The 20,437-nt window shown below is 40.0% G+C and overlaps 1 protein-coding gene across 1 annotated transcript in view; it reads left to right on the top strand.

Annotated features, from left to right (window-relative positions):
• The window catches only part of LOC134791222 (lethal(2) giant larvae protein homolog 1), a 90,808-nt gene that overhangs the window by 39,430 nt on the left and 30,941 nt on the right, over positions 1-20,437 (top strand). The window contains exons 3-8 of the mRNA XM_063762196.1: positions 15,885-16,062; positions 16,850-17,096; positions 18,133-18,320; positions 19,055-19,234; positions 19,558-19,646; positions 20,060-20,179. Of these exons, the coding sequence (XP_063618266.1) occupies positions 15,885-16,062; positions 16,850-17,096; positions 18,133-18,320; positions 19,055-19,234; positions 19,558-19,646; positions 20,060-20,179 (1,002 nt within the window). The remainder of the gene's footprint in view (positions 1-15,884; positions 16,063-16,849; positions 17,097-18,132; positions 18,321-19,054; positions 19,235-19,557; positions 19,647-20,059; positions 20,180-20,437) is intronic.

Genomic DNA, 20,437 nt, shown 5'->3' with positions numbered 1-20,437 from the left:
GGCATCAGTAAAGTAACAATGTAATAAAGCTGAGTAAAGCTATACTAGCAGCAGACCGTTGAGACGGTCTCGCGCCACGATAAGCGAAATGGTGGCCGAGGTGACAGAAGAGCAAAGAATGAACTTGAAGCTACGGTTACCGGTACTTACTTTCTCAGTCAGTTGTCGATAGATAAAGATACCGATATGTTTACTTAGGTACCTACGTCATGTGCTGACTGTACATGAGAACTAATGCAACCGAGTAAAAACGTAATTTTAACAATAAAATATTATCTTATCTTAACGTCAAAAAATACCCTAGTGTTTTTTTTTTTGTTTTATTTGGACATTCTTACACAAATTGACTAAGTCCCATGGTAAGCTCAAGAAAGCTTGTGTTGTGGGTACTCAGACAACGATATATATAATATACAAATACTTAAATGCCCTTACCGGGATTCGAACCCAGGACCATCGGCTTCATAAGCCAGACCGGTCGTCGAAGAGTCGTTTTAATTCGGTTCTTAGTATGAAAATCGAAATTTTGTCATTTGCCCCTCTATCACTATCGTATATATTCGAGCGATAGAGAAGCTGATAACAGTGATAACTAATTTTTACTATTTGTTAAACTTTGTCCATTTGTGTGTCTATAAGAAACACTACAAATCTCAAAATAACAGAAAGATTCAAACGATCAATGGCTCTGATCGTCTGTCAAATCTGAGTCAGATTTGACAAACGTTTATAAATAACGCCATAAAGATATACAATCGTTCTATAAACCTAATTACGAAATATATCATTGACTGTAAAGTCAGTTTACATTAAGACAAATAAACGTGAAGAATTGATGAGATGACTGTATTTATAAACATTCGAGGTGTGAGATCGATTGATGGGCCAGCCAATCTGACAGTATGTGGAGTCTGACATGAGTCTGACATATACATGGCTGATCCTACGATTAACCTTCAAAAATAATTATCACAACAGGGGTGCAAAGCTAATAGATTTCTCGACTGTACATGAGATAATTTTTGAAATTTTTATACACATATTGATGTCTGCAAGGATAATAATGGTCGTATTTATCTATATACGTGACCGCGTGAAAATTACATGACAGTCCTCGCTTTCAGTTGCGTAGTTGACATTAATTTTAAAGCTACATAAAAGCAAAACCGAATTGCGGTTAAATTTTTATCACACAGGTTATATTAATAACCGAGGAAATAAGACAGGAATTCGGATAGTTTATCCTGCCGGCGTATTCTGGATGGTTTTATCCACGTGATAAAATAACTGTCACTTTTTAACACCGCGGGATAGAAAGTGACGGACACCGTTTTATCACGCTGTCACGTAGACAAGAAGGACCATCATATCCGTACTGAAAGTCATCGTCTAAGCCTATTGGAAATGGAATGAAATAGATAGGGGTTGGAAATTGACATAAGAGTACAATCAACAAGTGCAACTAAATAGTTTGATATTTCTAAATGCACCCAAAATGCGACTTATTTGTAGTTTTGAACGACATGATTTTATTATTGAACGCTTATCAGTTCCGTTTCACTTCACCAATTCACTTGAACGTTGATGTCATTTACCTGGAAATCTTGATAACTGATACGGATCGGATTTACTTTACTCGTGTAATAAAGCCAATACATATATTGGCTTCATAAAGTTGAAATTATCGTTCGGTAAGTATTTACCTACTCTCATGGACATACTTTGAGGTAATTTTAGTATCGGTTGTCAATAATGTTGATTTATTATTAAACAATATAGGTAAGTACCTTTTTTTGGTGGAAACCAGCACATATTTTCATCGAAATACAGAGAGATAGAAAACAAAGTTCTAAGAACATTAGATTTTTGATGAATCGCGGTAGCATCGAGTTGATATACACACTAGTGATATTTAGCAACAAATGTAGCAACTCGTCTTTTTAAAGCTAGTTAGCAATAGTTTGAATTGCTCTATGAGCTACCGCGTGGTTACCGCATACCACAAGGTTATTCTCGTGGGCCGTCACCAGCTCCAAGATGCAATCATAACGTGTCTTTGTTTAGTGAGTACATGGGAAGGTACTCTAACAACAATCGTGCTGGGACACCGATTATCAACAGCGCACACGTTCCACTGACATAACTCTTCTCGCTGACCTGGCTTATCCGTATACTGCTGGCGCCTGTCAGAAGATTTGACTATGTTTTTTCGAGGATATTTCAGAACCGAACCTATAATTTCCGAGACTACTACTACTACTAGACACGTACAGCCGTAATGGTGCTTCCGGACACACGAGACGAGACCGAGACCGTTCATCCAACCGTAGGCTCTCGGGGTGTCTCGTCGACAACAGGGCCACCAAAATTGGAACACGTAGTTACCTATGTTACTTAACGGGTTATTTTTATATAGCTGTCCACGCGAGCGCTGGGGCCGTCAGCCAAGATGACAATTTGAATTGACAAACTCCAATCGAAAAATAAATATCTATTGGGGTGTCGGATCCAACGAAAAGTGACTGAATTAGTAAGTAAATTCTTATTTAACTTTCGATTGGCCGTTTCTGTAAACTATTGTCACATGGCTAATCTATCAGTCATTCAAGGTTCGGTTCAGAGTCTAACTCACTAGTAGCTCGAAGATGCAATCATAACGTGTATAACTTCCCATGTAAATCTCACAACAGCCGTGCCGCGCCGCTGATTATCAACAGCGCACGTACCACTGACATAACACATTTTTTCCTAGCCGCATGCCCGCGTGCAACTCCAAACAGTCCTAATATGTACACACAAACTATTCACATTTGTAGATACTTCAATGAACATACGGTCTTTTGGATGTGTACGGTTGGAGTGTGTAAGTGGTAGTAAAAAATATGGTTGCGTAGATGATTGTTAGATATTGAGATCGATATGTAGAGATGTTATGTCTCATCATCATCATATCAGCCTTTTATCGCCCACTGCTGATCATAGGCCTCTCTTCCAGTATACGCCACTTATCCCGGTCCTACGCCAATCTCATCCAGAAGTGAGTGTTATGTCTAATGGTTGTTATAATAGTTTTTGTTGGTGAAACTATAGGGGTGTTGGCTAAGCAGCTGACACCCGCATTTTCTAACGCCTGATGTTTCCGAACTCTGAGAACGAATGACTTAATACATTAGAGAGCATAAATAAGGTTTGTATCGAAATTTGAATTGATGGTGTGTGCCTATGCAAGAGCACAGTTTGGAGTTTTTTGAATAGCTGCGATAAATGCTGACCATCGGTACAAATTGGCAGTTCTCATGTTCTCAGTTCAGATGATGGTCGCTTACAGTGTGTATAGCTTAATATTAATTGCCTTTATCATATATTTAACACACGTTCAACAGTTAAAGTTACGTTAATTGAGTTACTTCAAAGTCTTCAAACTTTTACTATAATAACTTCGGTATAAAGTCGCTAGCATTTAAGGTAACGTGAGACCGATGTTGTCAAACCGTAGGTACTCTGTGAAACTTGGTATGGACGCGCTCGACACGTGCGAAGGTGTCGCGCGTCGTTTCCTGCGAAATTTCCGGTGCGCGGGCGCCGACCGTCTCTACCCACCGTGCGAATGTATAAACTTATCTTTGCCCATATTAGCTACGTGCGAAATGGGTTGTGGGACTTGTGGGGGAACTATGGGCGATTTTCACAATCGACGTAGTAAAAATATAGAATTTGGGGAGAACATTATACTCGTAGGTCTGTATTAGTCTCCAGGTGGAAGCAGAGAATATAAGTAAGTAAATCTTAGACCATTTGGAATGCCAAATTAGTTAAAATTACATTCCATAGCTAGGTATGAGAGCCTTTTGAAATTGTGCCCTAAATTGTGTACAGAATCTGTTTTTTATTTATACTGTTATTTTTCTAAGCATAGCAAGTAAAAGCAGCGTATTTGTAATTTTGTGCATATTACAAATTACACATACGCTGCTTTTACTCATTTATGTATTTTATTTGTCTAACATTGTTGTTATACAACTAATTCACTTTACGACGTAATACTTAGAACATAAAGAGATTGACAGCCAATAAACATAAACGCTCAATAAATCTCAGCGGCGAACGCAAACCATTCACTCAATCGCCTAATAGGGCAAATGGACGCCGCTATTTACACATATGAAACGCGGGTAGCAATTTAAACTTTATCCCACCTTAATAAGGTAGAGTTTACAAGTGAGCGTTAGGAAATTACACTGTTACATACTGTGCCCTAAAAAGTAATATGAACACAACTATGTACTTCTTCTTAAAATCTAAGGCATAGAGATTTGACAATGTAGAACTTACCTAAGCTACAACCTTTTAGACTTTCTTTTCCAGAAGGCTCTGATATACCTACTTCTTTGAGTCCTAAGTGACGTTTCAACAATACACCTGCTATAAAATTGACTTGATTACTACTCAAAATAGCATAGCATAGGTAATATTGTATATGATTAAAAAGGTTTAAAACGTAAAAATGAGCGCGATCTCGCCAACAAACTGCAATCGCAGTTTGGCGAGTAATATAATTTGTTACAAAATTGTTGTGAACTTTATGATAAATAAATTAAAAAAAAAGATAATAAAGTAATTATCAGTATCTCAAAAAAACTCAGTCAATGTCTTCCAACTTAGACTCGTAACTTTAATAAGACTCAAGTTCTTATTCTTACTAGCTCTATCCTGAACCCGATTATCCCGTGCTCGCTTAGCGTCTATAATAACTCCACTAGCCATTAATAACGCCGGCGCTACGCATGTCGCGTCGTGTGAAGCGGTCTTAATTATTCCATATTAGGCTCGGATAGTGCTACTGTGTTAATGAGAGCGATTAGCCGGTGAGGAAATTATCTATTTCTAGTTATGTCATGACATGAGTCATAAGTGAGCTGTCGATAGATAAAGTGCGAGCGTCCGAAAACATCACGATAAACGATGTTTTGATTTATCGAAGAATCGCGTAACTTAAAAAGGGTTTGGCTTTCGAACAGGTGGCGTAGGTTCGTACCAAGTATCTTTAGTAAAGGAAAACGTCGTGAAGTACCTAGACTAATCCCAACTGGATCTTGTCAGACAATAATCGCTTTTTTCTAAAATCTAGTGCCTAGATCTATTTTTGGAAGAAGATAAGAAAGAGTCCGTGATAGGGGCTGTCCATAAATTACGTCATCGATTTTTGACCCCCCCCCCCCCTATAATCATCCAAAAATCATGCTTCAAATGACCCCATTTCCTCCTACTTCATGCTACCGTCATCCGATGTCCAGACCCCCCCCCCCCCCCCTAATTTGAAATGACGTAATTTATGAATAGCCCCATATCAGAATGCATTGTAGAGAGCTGGTTAAAATAGAACTATAAAAATGAAAATGAAATGAGACACACGTCGAAGTTTTAAAATATCAATGAGCTCAGAACCAATGTAACAATTTAAATATTATTCAAGAGCAAAGATAACTTATTCAGCGACATTAAAATATACGGGGAACGAAATATCAACCTGTGAATGACTTTATAAGTTTATAACAAGGTCCCAACAGTACGGTTACCATCAGTTTGTCAGTGACATAAACGCCGTCGAGAACGTAATTTACTTTCTATACATCCCGTTTGCACTAATATGCGAGTGCGAGCGAGATGTATAGAAAGTAAATTACGTTCTCGACGGCGTTTATGTCAGTGACAAACTGATGGTAACCGTACAGGTGTGATGTCGATGTCTGTCTACTCGTATTCACAAATCATTTTGTACTGGTCGGTACAGCTTTAGAATCTCTAGATTCGTAACAATAACATAGGGTATTAGACTGACAGTACCGGTACCGATTATGAAGGAAGTTAAAAAATAGAAAAAAATATTGATAAACATTTGTTGTTGCGGACATGCGGACTTACCCCTTTATTAAAAAAAAAATAAAGACATTTATTATTATTTTTATTTTTCTAACAAACACTTTTATAAAAATTATAGGGACAAACGATTATCAACGACTTGTAAGATTTGAGAAACGTTTATGAATAACGCTATAATTGATGAAAATTAATAAATGTACAGTCAGCAAAACTATTAGCTTAGCATTCCCGTATACAAATAATGTGTGCAGCAATTCTAATATTTCTAATTTGATAACACTGTATTTATTCTTAATTTTAGAGCCTAAATAAACTGGTCCGCGTGTAGTCAGGTCGATAAGTCTCGCGAATACTCCCGGTTCCCGGCCTTCCCGGTACCAAGTTTTAATAAGGTTTCCGAGTTGGGATCTTCGAAGCCATATTGGTTCTGCTCCTGTCGCGTAACCCTATTTACCCTGTTAGCCTTTATAGGGCTTGTAGGGGTTGGTACTTTATACAGAAATAAATTGTTCTGAACAAAATATACATATAAATGTCATTAGAAGTGCAGTGCAGTTTTGGACACTACGTCGACTGGTCTTGTTTCCATGTCATCCAAGACATATATTGACTGCCAAATGTAGTCTGACCAACAAACCGGTTGTTTGACTTTGTTTGTCTGTTGCCTTTGACCATCTGTTGCGACTTTATTCCCTGCTTCATATGTCATCCAACTTTTCGAAAATCGCTTCGCAAACCGAGACTGTATTAAAACAATAAGCTAATGACGACGGCGTGCCGGTTAGGCTGTCTTTCCACTGTGGCGGAGAAGGAGAAGAAGAAACGTTCGGGAATTGCATTGGTTGTATTCCACATCTCTTCTCCGCTCTGTTGGATCGTTGTAAATTGACGGACCATGGTACATGACAAGTATGCCAGCTAAGGCCCTAGCCAGCAGCCAGGCCAACTCTGTTCAGAAGCGCAGGATCCCTCTGAATCTCCTGATATCTCCGCAGGCTTCCTGATTTTTCCTACACAATCGTATAGATTCTTCGCATTCCAAGACGATATGATGTACAATAAATCCATACATACACATTTTAGTGCCCGAGTCCGTTAAAAATGCAGCGGCTATTGAATCTGCATGAATTTTTGAACGCGACAGTGCGATGCACCATGCACCTACGCACTGCACGCTCTAAGGACTGCATTCTATATAGGTATCGTTTTTTTTCGAAGCGTTTTTATTTTGGCACGCGTATCGGGCCATCGTTCGCGCAAAGGTGAAGTTTGCATACGTTTTATAAAAACTTGAAACTATGCGTTACTTTGGTCTGATATTTAGTTGCCTACTAATTTTGGTCGGGTAATTATTAGTATTATTACAATTACTTATGTGTGCGTGTTTACGCTTCTCCCCAGGGTGTGGAATTCCTAAAAAATGTGTCCTATGATCATCCCCAGGGTTTATATGCTTTTTAAGTGAAAAGCTTGACGTGAAAAAGAATTTAGATAGTATGCACAATCGTTCGAAATCGCTCCTCATAAAAATTAAAACGCATTTTTTTGAACTCGGAGGTCTCAGAGATACATAAAACCAGCATATCCTAGGCATTCCTTCAATTCCTTGGTACTTACCCTTATTAAAGTCCACGAAAATAAAAATGTAACACCGATAGCAATCTCCACACTCCACACGCAAGTCAATTCAACAACACTCGTGAATGACCGCTCCCGCAATATAAAATGACGTCACGCCTGTCACGGATGACATCATGGCTACCTGACCGTGTTTATCAACATAGCTGACCATTGGCACACCTTATCTTGTTGCAGTAAGGTTTACGAAGGGTTAAAAATTGTTACCAGAGCGAACTAGAGTAAAATGACTACAAAACGTACGCGTACGTAAGCCGGCAGCGCTTCTATGCGAGTACCACTCAGTGGAGGGCTGTTGCGATATTTCGAAGATAGTCTTTCTCCATCTCTCTAGCGTGAAGACTGCAAGAGTGACAAAGATGTAGAAAGAGGCAACAAACTTGTGCTCCTAATGCGAAAATCGAAATTCGAAGATCATCTTTCTGCATCACTCTAGCGTGAAGACTGCAAGAGTGACAAAGATGCAGAAAGAGGCAACAAACTTGTGCTCAGTGAAGCTAGTGGATGGTCATTATCGCTGTGATGACATACAGCCGGTCACTGTCCACCTATGTAGCCCACATAAATATTTGAGCGGGGGCCGGGCAGTTTCGACTTCCGCTGTCACATACATTTAACTGGATAGTTTATGTTTGAATAATCTTGAATTGTTTTAGCGGCTTATATCAGCGATGGTGCGAGTCTAGTTCTGAATTATTTCTTCTCTTATTTTTATTTACTATTTTTAGTGGTCCGTTGCCCAGAAACCAATAGTTTCGTACGTTTCTCTGACCGTTCGCTAGCTAGCTCAGCTGTTACAATTGGGTATACCCATACCCATACCGATGCTATGCGTACCGACGACGAAGCAAAGTAAGATTTAAAAACTCCCCTAATATACGTCGAAGAATCCATATTTTTTACATGCTTATTTTTATTTTATTAAAGCGCTGGTGGCCTAGCGGTAAGAGCGTGCGACTTGCAATCCGGAGGTCGCGGGTTCGAACCCCGGCTCGTACCAATGAGTTTTTCGGAACTTATGTACGAAATATCATTTGATATTTACCAGTCGCTTTTCGGTGTAGGAAAACATCGTGAGGAAACCGGACTAATCCCAATAAGGCCTAGTTTTCCCTCTGGGTTGGAAGGTCAGATGGCAGTCGCTTTCGTAAAAACTAGTGCCTACGTCAAATCATGGGATTAGTTGTCAAGCGGACCCCAGGCTCTCATGAGCCGTGACGAAATACCGGGATAACGCGAGGAAGAAGGGCTTATTTTTATTTTATTGCACATAAAATAATAATTACAAATGGCGGGCTTAATGCCTTAAAGCATTCTCTACCAGTCAACCACAGGGCCAAAAAGAGAAGTTTGTTAGGTGCACTATGCGACGTCAAATATCCGTCTCCGTTGGTTGTGATCTTCTTAAAAGCAAAGGGGATGTAGGTTAAAGTACTTGATTCACTTGAATGTTCTAATGTCAACAAAGTTTCACCGCAGAATGCTAGTGATGCTGCAACTATTGGAAATGTGCCAAATCATATGTCGTATATTGTAATTCTTGCGTTTTCTTTAACACATTCAGTCCTGCACAAAAAAATACACTTCTACCATGTGTAACTAGATATATGCATGTATCAAAGCCCAGATATAGCGTGTTGATCGGCAACTTTTGATTAATTCAATATCCCAAAAAAAATGCCAAAGGACTGGACCATGTAAGTATTTGCTAGCGACCCGCCCCGGCTTCGCACGGGTTACACAAAACCTTAACAAATTATATACCTAAACATTCCTCAAGAATCACTCTATTGATAGGTGAAAACGGCATGAACATCCGTTCAGAACTTATTGAGTTTATCGCGAACATATTTACATACACATACACACAAACAGGCAGACGCGGCGGGGAACTTTGTTTTAGAAGGTGTAGTGATATGAGTTTGAACTCATTATCGCAATATTGGATGATGCACGCATATTCCTCGTAGACCTATCTAATGAAGTATGCCCATACCGAATAACCTCGCGCGTTCTAATCATGCTGGAATGTAACGGTGGGTACTCGTAGTAATTATGGTTTTCGGATACGTACCATCAACACTGATCATTCCTAAACCTTATTAACAAAGGCATAAAGTCCACCTATGGACAGAAGAGTGTTGCACGTATACGTGCAGTGGCCATCAGATATATCGGAGCGGCCGAATAGCTCAAAAATATTTGAAGACGCACTCTAACGCCGTGACAATAGAGGCTTGTTTAGATATTTGTGAGCACCTTCGCCGCTCCGATATATCTAATGGCGACTGTATTATGCGTAGTATACATATGGGTTATTAATGTTCGGTAAGCTAGGAGAACAATGGTAAGAGTTTGTGACCTGATTGCAGTATAAGTGGAACTTTAAGTAGAGCGCGGTCAATAGACTTCGAAACTTTGCTCTTTTATTTGTCGTTAAGACTGATTCTTTTTGTAAGTTACATTAAGTACTAACAGCAACACTATTCGACCCTTATGCTTTTTGATTTTCATGCGTCACTCTCGCACTTAGATATTTGTAAGAAAGTGACCGCCACGGGTTCAGAAAAATACGTGACCATTATTATAGTCCTGCTGCTTATGGGTACATGTCATTAGGACCGAGGTACCGTACCGGTCAGGGTTGTTTACATATTTATTCATCGTAGTATTAGCATTACAAATTATACACCAGGAGATCAAACGCAAGGAATGTCTAGTGGCACTTATCGAAGATTCCATGCCTATCAGAAGCGTGCATAATTCTACGCCTTTATCTCGAAAAAGGAGTCCGCAGACGTGCACAATAAGTATACAGAAAACAGGCTCAAAGTTGTAATTTAGATTTATTTTCTTAAAATTCAAATTTGTTTACACAAAAACAAAAAGCCATAAAACAGGCTCAAAGTTGTAATTTAGATTTATTTTCTTAAAATTCAAATTTGTTTACACAATGGACGTCATCGCTCGTTCCTCTTGCGTTGTATAACACTGAAAGAGATATAGGAAAATTCAGGAGATGTGATCTCTGTCATCACATTTGTCTGTTGTAAGTTACTGCCAAGATCATGTCTGCCGCATGCCGAATGACTTGGCGTGGGCCAAGATAACCATATAGCGTGATCGCTCCACCATTCCCAAGTGACTGGGTCCGAAAGACCTTATCGTCGATGACTCTTGGATGATGAATAACTGGGAATCATTTTTGAGAAACTGGCCAGATGTAGCACAAAACCGGGACGAATGGAAGATTAGTAAACTCCATATGCTCTTAATGATATAAGATGCGAAGTTTTGGTAGCCATATTACCATGGCTTCACTCCACACAGCAAACTCGGCTTAGATGGTGAAGTGAGCGGTCCACAATCGACAACAGAATCATTGCACATTCCGCGGCGGCACGACCGTGACCGTTGACCTATCTGCGGGCTCAGGCAATAATTAGCCTAAAGGGATCATTATAAAGCTCAAAGTTGCATAAATAGGAACAAAGGCTTATTCGCATTGAAAACTTAATCGAGTGCTTCACTTCTGTGATTTAACAGTACAGCCAGAAGCGGAGAGTGGCAAGACCAAGGAATAAACGCACTCGCTAAGCTCTCTCTTGGTTTCTTAAACTGAATGAAAAAGTAATGACTAAAGCGGTTTTAACTAGTGCCCAAAATACATTTATAATTAAATTGAAACAGATTTGCACTTGCCGATCCAGGATATACCATGTAATATGTAATGTACCTACCATCAGTAGATATATATAGTACCATCGTCCACAAATGTCTATTCGGAAACTTTTGGAAATTGACTATTCGGAACTCTTATTTTGCAAAGATATAATGATAATGTCCACGGATGGTCAGTTAAGAGGTAGCTCTTAGTAGATACAAAGTATTTACTATAAGCACCAACTAACTTTCTGTCAAATATCTGTTCTTTTTTCTGTTTCGTGGTTGCCAATCGACGTAATATTACTTTAAAAACAAAACAAACTACAGCGGTCGTCAGTAAAAAATTGCTGTGAACTTTACTGCAACGACTTAAGGATTTCAAAGATCGCCTAGGACCTTGGTGCCTCTTCGCACAGATTCAGGTTAGACCTTAGCTATTTGCGGCTGGACCGGTTTCGCGGACCGTTACTGTTCTCAGCCAGATTTAGTTCAGTACCATTTGATTTTGCCGAGCCGGTTATCAAATCTTGTAAATTACTGTGTTAGTAATTGCCATGGTAAATTTTATTTATTTAAAATTTAAATCAGGCAACAAGGCCCATATTACAAATACCTTACAGACTAACATACATATATATATATTATAAACTTAAAAACTAAACACTATTTATGCGACAAAACGGCGTGGCTCCGTTGAATCGGCTGTTCTTGTGTCGGATTCGGCAGTTTGCCCCGGAACCTCCGAAACACGACACCTTTCGGCCAGAAGTCGGCGCACTCGATGGTCTCTTGCAGCGGTCGCGGCACGCGCACCACAAAAGAGTTGAAGTGCACGTAGTGGCGCGATCGAAGCTGGAACACCCTCAGCGAGTAACCGGTCTTCTGGTGTACGTACTCCACCACTTCAGCAGCCGTGGCGGTGTAGTGCAGGCGCGACACATATAGCGCCTTACTCGGTGTAGCAACCCGCAAGCCAGAGTTAGCCGGTTCGGCGGTACCACACTGAGTCTTACGATGCGCCGTGCGCGCCTTCTTCTTTCTTGATACCAGTGTGAAATCCTCCTCATCCACACCGGCAACAGGGAGCTTCTCCTTGGGAACCGCTCGCTCTTCAGTACCCTTTACAGGTACACTAACCCGGTTCGATGCGACTTTCGGACCGACGACGACATCCGCGTAAACACGATGACGTGATTTGGAGGAGGCGGGGGGAGGGCGCGCGCGCGGGAGGCTCGCGGGCGGCGACACGGCTGATGCGACACATGTTACAGTGTCAGCAACTCGCAAACTGACCGACTCGGCACTTGTGGCTTGCCGGTCATCGCACTTGAAATTTGATCCCGCCGACCGAGTAAGGGCACTGTTTCGCAAACTGAGGACTTCGTTGCGTAACTCGGTTATGGTTACCTGGGCCGCATCAAACTTCGAAATGACATCCGCTAAACTTGTTTTAAGGGCCACGATTTCCTTTAACAAGCAGCTAATGTCGACATGATCCGGAATATAGGACGGCAGGCTGGAGGCACCCGTCGTCGCAAACTCCGGAATCCGGTCTTCATTCTCCCTTAGAACTCTGATGATGTCCTCTAGGGTCTTCTTCCCGGTTTCATCTCCTCTCCGGTGAGGTACATACGTGCCGGCGATCCCGAGGGACTCGTGCAGCACCTTCTTTGCTGCACAGATATCTTCGACGGAAAAACTCGACGAACAGATCTGGACAGCAGAAATCATGGCTGTTGAATTCAGAATTTTTCAAACATAGAATATTAGAACGCAATGTCGTATTTGTTTATGAAAATGATCCAATATTTATAGGGCATACTAGTTTACGTATTTTGCACATACTCCACCCACACACCCTAGAACCTAAATGGTCGCGTCCTGTGCAGTTTAAGAGGAATTAATTTCCTCCCGCAGACTCTCGGGTTGTGGAATGAGCTCCCTGCCGATGTTTTTTCGAGAGACTACACTCTACACTACAGTAAGATGCTCTCCAGAAAAGGAGTGTACAGGTTTTTAAAGGGTCGGCAACGCGCAATAGAGTTGCAGGTTGCAGGCGTCCATAGGCACGATGACCGCTCACCATCAGGCGGGCTGTAAACTTGTTTGCCACCGACGTGGTAATTAATTCGCAAAAGAGTGTAAAGTTGTTAGACGCGCGAAATTCTAAAAATCATATCTCGGGTAACGCGAGAGTTTCAAGAGCCTATTAGGCGCAAATAAACTAAGCTACAGAGCAAAAGAAAATGTCTTGATAATAATTACAGTTTTGACCGTGACCTTAAAATCAACCTGGTAAATATATGTTTGTCGCAACATGACGTATTTACTAATGTTAGACATAGTGACTATCAAATGATGTAGTTATGCATAACACAGATGCTCGGTGAGTCAGCCCTCAGCCTGTCATCTGTTGGATTAGTTAGGTAAATACAAATTACTTGATCATTCATTACATTATACACGTAATGTACTAAATCATTACGAGGAATCGCAAGGAATCAAAACATAGTTTTAAGTATATACCTATAGGTATGTTTGGCTTGGAATATTAACATTTTCATCTAGCCAATCGAAAAGGTATAGGCTTTTTGAAAAATTCGACTCTTCAGTACCTTATAAAACTATCTTAGATTATAAGTCATCGCTTGACCCTTATTGTTTATTGTATCGCGATTATGTTTGAAGCTATAACTTTAAGTAACAATAATATAAAGAGTGTTTTCACTCAACTTATAGTATTCTCCAGAATTATACAAATCGTCGTTGCGCTTTCCAAATCTGATATGTGTTCGATTTTTGATAGACAAATAGGTACCTAGCAACGAAACACATAAGGTATTAATTCATTTGAATAAAATCTCGCACATATCAGATTTGGTAAGCGCAACGACGAAATGCAACAAATGGGAAGTACCTGGCTGACGTAAACAATTTAGGTTACAGAGTATTGTTAGCCACTAACGGTGAATCACCGCTTATATGTTAGATGAGCTGAGCTAATTAAATAACGTATATAAATACTCCATTCATGTTAATTGCGGAACTGGATCCGAGCGGTAATGACATTGTAGTTTATTGTTCTTGTTTTGTTGCATTGTTTAGATTGTTTTGTGGCATTTATGGTCTGTGCATTATTTATTGTAGTTTAGAGTACTGAAGTATGAAACGAACCGTACTACATTGCCTTTATGATTTATACTTGACAGGATAGAGTTTAAACACGTAAACTTCCACAGAAAAAATGCGTTCACTTAGACGTTTTTTTTTCTTCTGTATGCTCGAATTTTAGTTGTAATTGTAACCATCAAGTCTAATGCCGTAGGTCAAATTCACGATCCCAAGCTTCATTGGCCGACCTTGACACTGATGATGAATATATTGCTCATATCCCCTTCGCAACAGAGTTATTAACATTAATTAAACACATCATCTTACGACGATCTCCAGCTTCATTGGCAAGGTCTCTACTAATAAATAAAACTAACCGTTCTAAAAAGAAAATAAAGTAGCAATAAGAACATTTACCGCCTTATTCATAAAACTTTACGGACCTGATTTAGTTAAATTATGTTGTATCCCTTTCTTACAAACACATAAGTCAAAATGACAGATAAAGACAAACGATAATTAGCTAATTGAGGTTTGTAGCGCGTTTATGAATAAGGGGGCTTACCCTCTTCATAATGTTACGGCTATCGTCTCTTAGACGGAACCTGAATCTATCTTATAGCATAGCTCTACCAACTACCAACCTTATAACCACCCTGTAAGGTTTCATATCGACCGGCACTAACTCTGCTGAGTCACACATTTGATATACATCATAAACGTTCATTGTACGAGGGTTCCGAGGTGTCAAGTTGCCAACAATAAGAGCTTTTTATCGTTCCGATAGCCAGCCTTTTAGCGTTGTTAGCACTTGTCCAAAACCGACGTTCCCCAGCCAAATGTATCACTTTGTCAATTTTCCATAAGAACGATTTTAAAAGCCTTTTATATGCCAATAGCGCCCTATTCACATTCATCAGAAGGTTCCTTTTCGAGAGATCGACTCTGCGTTTGTATTTTTGTAACATTGTTGCTTTGTGTATATTACGAGATATGATAAGGGTGTTATTGAAGAAATTTGATGCTATAATGATTATTTATGTTAGTTTATGATGAAAGACCCACCGTTACGTCAATGTTGCACGTCTATATTACTTTTAAGAATGAGATAAAGGCATGAAAGGAGTCCAGTATCTTCTTACCGTGAAGTAATGAAATGATATATTTTATGTATCTCAAGCTGTATAATAAAACGACAATGTAAATAGATTAGATTTATTTTTATAATATAGCATTACATTATAAATTGTTAAAGTATGTCGATTTACAAGACATATTATGTTATGATCGACAAAATAAATAAATAATAAACATCAAATATCAAAAATAAGATCAATACATTGCAAATGAGTTGTGTAGTAGAATTTTAACTGGTCCCAAACCACTACCAAACCATAACCCGCTTTAGGTTAAGATATTTATCGGGTCCTATTTCTCGTATATCCTGCTTCTCACTACTCCGCCCTGTATTGCCTATCCAATCCAATCCAAGAAATAGTGTAGTCTAAAAGCATTTTATAGAAGTGATCGAAACAGGGATTAAAGTGTCAGTGTACAGTAAAATGGATGTTTATTTCTCTTGTTCACAGACAGTACAACATGGCTTCCCACACAGAGCGTCCGCCCTGGCATGGGATCCTCTCCTACGGCTCGCGGCCCTCGGCACCGCTAGCGGCGCCCTGAAGGTGTACGGGCGGCCCGGCGTGGAGCTATACGGACAGCACACAAACCCCGACGCAGCCGTCACCGCCATACACTTCATACCCGGTGAGACAATTACGGGCCATCCATACACACGGTCAGCCCGTCAACGGCCTCGAAAAGCCAACCTTTTTATTACCTTGGGAAAACACTTTGAAAAGGGCCTTGCAGATGTGGTTTTCGCCCACGGCTAGATTGGTTCACGCTACGCCACTGGCCACTGGTAAGCCTTTGGACACATCGGCTCACGGCCCGCGATATCACCTTCGAAGCTTCCCGTCCCACTAATCCTAACGTATGTATCACATTGTCATGTGTGAGTTAGACATCTTATCGAGGAAATAAGCACACAAAAATAAAGAACAGAGAAGAGAATACTGGTATAATCAATTAATCAGGCATGTTTGTCTTCCTCTCCTAACCCTTGTACAGAAACCTGACAAGCAACTAGTTTTTTCCCGAGGACAGATTCATGATATCGTCGTTGCGCTTACCAAATCTGATATGTGCGAGATTTTATTCAAATGAATTAATACCTTATGTGTTTCGTTGCTAGGTACCTATTTGTCTATCAAAAATCGAACACATATCAGATTTGGAAAGCGCAACGACGATATGAACAATTTGTGAATCAACCTGTGGTCTTGAAGTTTCGCCAAGATCTCACCAGGCCCTTTTTTAAACAGGCATCAACCAAATACCCTAATTTCTTTAAGTAAGATCTTAAACTTTCTATTGGGTCTTCTTAATAAGTTAATCAGAAATACCTCAATATAATAATTAATAACCTACTTCATCCCAAAAATGCCTTCGTTTTGAACTTAACCTTATTTTCTACGATATATTCTTACAGGCACCGGCCGCTTAATATCCTTATGCGACGACAACAGCCTCCACCTATGGGAGATCACAGAGAAATCCCTAGTGGAGCTAAAGTCCCACCTGCTCGAAGGCAAGAACAAGAAAGTCTCGGCGCTATGCGTCGAATCTTCAGGCAAGAACGTGCTTCTCGGAACAGAGGGCGGGAACATATATACGATAGACTTGACCACATTCGCCATCAACGAAGATGTTATATATCAGGAGGTTGTTATGCAAAAGTAAGTATTGTCTTTAATCCCTACGCGCCACTTGCACCATCCCACTAACCCGGGGTTAACCGGTTAAATCGTTAACCTAGTTACAATTTGTGCTGTACATGGTAAACTCCAGGTTTAATCGGTTAACCCCGGGTTAGTGAATAGTGCAAGTACGTAGCCCTAATAGAGCTAAGGTACTTTCTCAATGGAAAGACCAAGGTGTCGGCGCTATGCATTGAGTCTTCACTTCACTCTTCAAGCAAGAACGTTCAGCACAGTAGCGTTATTCAAACGGTTGTCAAATCTAACAAGCGGTCATTTTAATATGTATGGTGGTGGTACTGGTGCTCGACTCGGTCCCAGTATATGTCATTTTGAAACTTAAGTCATTGTCAATAGAGGTGACATCAGGGTGTCATCTATTGGGCATTAGCATGTCGAGCACTAGTACCACCACCTTATCTTAGAAAGACAAAATTTAACAGAAGTATATGCTAAGTTTAATTATTAAAAGAGTAAGACAATGTCAAGAATATTTTTAAAGGAGTTTGATGTCGGAAATCCAACTTAATTTTTCAATATTATGTGCAGATCAGGTATTTATTTATATATCAAAAACACTGTATTTACGCGCGTCTCCGTTTATCAAGGTTGAGGCTGCGATCTGACATATAATTTTTGACACTAAGGGCCCGATTCGAATTTTGAAATAGACATCTATTAGATATCTTTTAGACATCACCAAGATACGATAACGATATGTTTAAGATCTAACCTGTCAAATTTGACATTTGCGCGATTCTGGAGATACTCGAACTGGATTCTGGACATACTGAAAACGATTTCCACAGGATATGACTTAGAGATCCAATTCACATCTAATAGATATCTTACTCTATCTAACGTAAAAGTGACATTGGTTTCCCGAATTGCGCTGCAAAAGAGAACTAGTTGATATCTAAACTATAACGTATCTAGAATGGATCTAGTACGTGTCGTCTCTTGTGAATATCTTGAAGTTCGAATACGGCAGTTATCCTTTCCCCATCTGTTTCAGCTGTCCAGAAGACTTTAAAGTGAACCCCGGTGCAGTAGAAGCCGTTTGCGAACACCCAAAGTCGCCAGCTCGCATCCTCATTGGCTACAGCAGAGGACTGGTGGTGTTGTGGGACAGAGCTAACTCTGCACCCACACATACGTTCGTGTCCAACCAGCAGCTTGAGAGCTTGTGTTGGAATGATGACGGTTAGTTTACATTGTTTCTTTTTTTTTAATATATCACAAAATGTCGAATGGATAAGGATGAACCATGGATGAACATATAGTTTGTCAAAAGACTGTGTCATATAGGATATAGTTTAATATATGTTCATATACTCGTAGTTGTAATATTAACATTAGTTCCTAAGTTATACTAAAAAATATGGATGCAAATCTGAAATAAATATTTTCAATTTCAATTTCGATTTCAATCATAGACAGAGAGAATCATACTATCTTTGTCTTAACTAGTACTAACACCCAAAAGAAAAGGATGAGTATAGTTTTCCTGGTTCTCACTGACTGACAAATTGGTTTGACCAACTATATCTACCGCTTACAAACAATATAGAGAAAGGTAAAAGACAAAAAACTCATACCTCATACCCAAAAGCGCTAGCGTGCATTATTGTCTACAGAAAGGGTTAATGGTAAAGGTAACATTTCATTTCTGACCGCAGCTGCACTACTGCTCAGACACGTCGATTGTCAATTTCCATAGTAAAATAATGACAAGACAATGAATGACAGTAACGTCGCAACAGTAGTGCAGCTGTCGTTGGAAATGGACTATCGCCTTAATGCTTTGGGACTGGCTGAACTGCCCTTACGCTCACGTATACATTATAGAATATAGTGCTATAATGAACGAAGAATTAACAAATAAACACACTTCTGACGACAAATAATAATGATCTTGTACAACGTTCTGTTTTCAGGTGACCACTTCACGTCATCTCACAACGACGGCTCATACGTCACATGGGAGGTCGGCGGCGGCGCCAGCGACCGACCACTGAAGGAGCCCGTCACACCCTACGGACCCTACCCTTGCAAAGCCATTAGCAAGATCCTGAACAGAACTAGTGTTACTGGGGAAGAGATCACTATATATGCTGGTAAGTTTAAACAAAACATTTTTACATAGCAGGTGAAACAGTCGCGATAGACGAGTTCAGAATGAACATAGCAATTTGCGATTTTTGCATGCGACTTTTACCGTGCGTTTGACGCGCCGCATCTGCAATATAACAAAAAGGACAAACTGTCTTATTATTGTGACTCTTTTAACCACTGAACTCCATGAAAACTCTTAACACAACAGGTGTTTTTGACTGTTTTTGGATGTTGAAGGATTGAACACCGGCATTGATTATAATATTTTAAACCCGCTTTTTGCGTAATTTTTTTTATAGAACTAACAATGATCCTTTTTTTCCAGGCGGCATGCCCAGAGCGTCATATTCAGACAAATACACAGTAACAGTACAGCAAGGCGAAAAACACGTCGCGTTCGATTTCACCAGTCGGGTACGTACCAGAAAAAACCGGACAAGTGCGAGTCGGACTCGCCCACCGAGGGTTCCGTACTTTTTAGTATTTGTTGTTATAGCGGCAACAGAAATACATCATCTGTGAAAATTGCAACTGTCTAGCTATCATGGTTTGTGAGATACAGCCTGGTGACAGACGGACGGACTGACAGCGGAGTCTTAGTAATAGGGTCCCGTTTTACCCTTTGGGTACGGAACCCTAAAAAACAAGCCTGATACCCGAAGGGTAGGCAGCGATCACGGATTTCCACTTCGATTCTGACATAAAACTTTTCCTTCTTTGACTTTCATTTATTTCTTCAAACATAGGTACATTCATTTATTTAATACTCGTTGGCGTGACCTGAGCTTTCATATGATCTCACATAAAATTTGTTTTCCATATTGCAGGTAATAGACTTCTTCACAACATCGGCGGTGCCGCCAGATGGCGCGCCGCTACAAGAGCAGCGGCCCGACACTCCCGCGCAGCTGTTCGCGCAGACTGTCAACCAAGTTGCAGCTGCTCTGGTACGTGTCTTAATATCACATCATTCACTAGTCGGGATTGACTTTGCTATGCTTTGCTTTGTTTGTTGTGGGTATGAATAAAGAAATTATCTATCTATAAATGAGTATCACAGTCTTCAAAACAAAACTTTAGTGAGTTACTTAGAACAGTGCATATAAAAGCAGTTTAAGTAAAAACTTCCTTATCTAATTATTTTTGTGTGGGAAGGCTCAAACAGGTCTATTCAGATAGTATTTTCTTGTTATCAAATTGTCCAA

This window comes from Cydia splendana, chromosome 6 (assembly GCF_910591565.1).
Source record: "Cydia splendana chromosome 6, ilCydSple1.2, whole genome shotgun sequence".
NCBI classification, from domain to species: Eukaryota; Metazoa; Arthropoda; class Insecta; order Lepidoptera; family Tortricidae; genus Cydia; species Cydia splendana.
The sequence above is the reverse complement of the archived record's forward strand: the minus strand, read 5'-3'. Positions and strand labels throughout refer to the sequence as shown.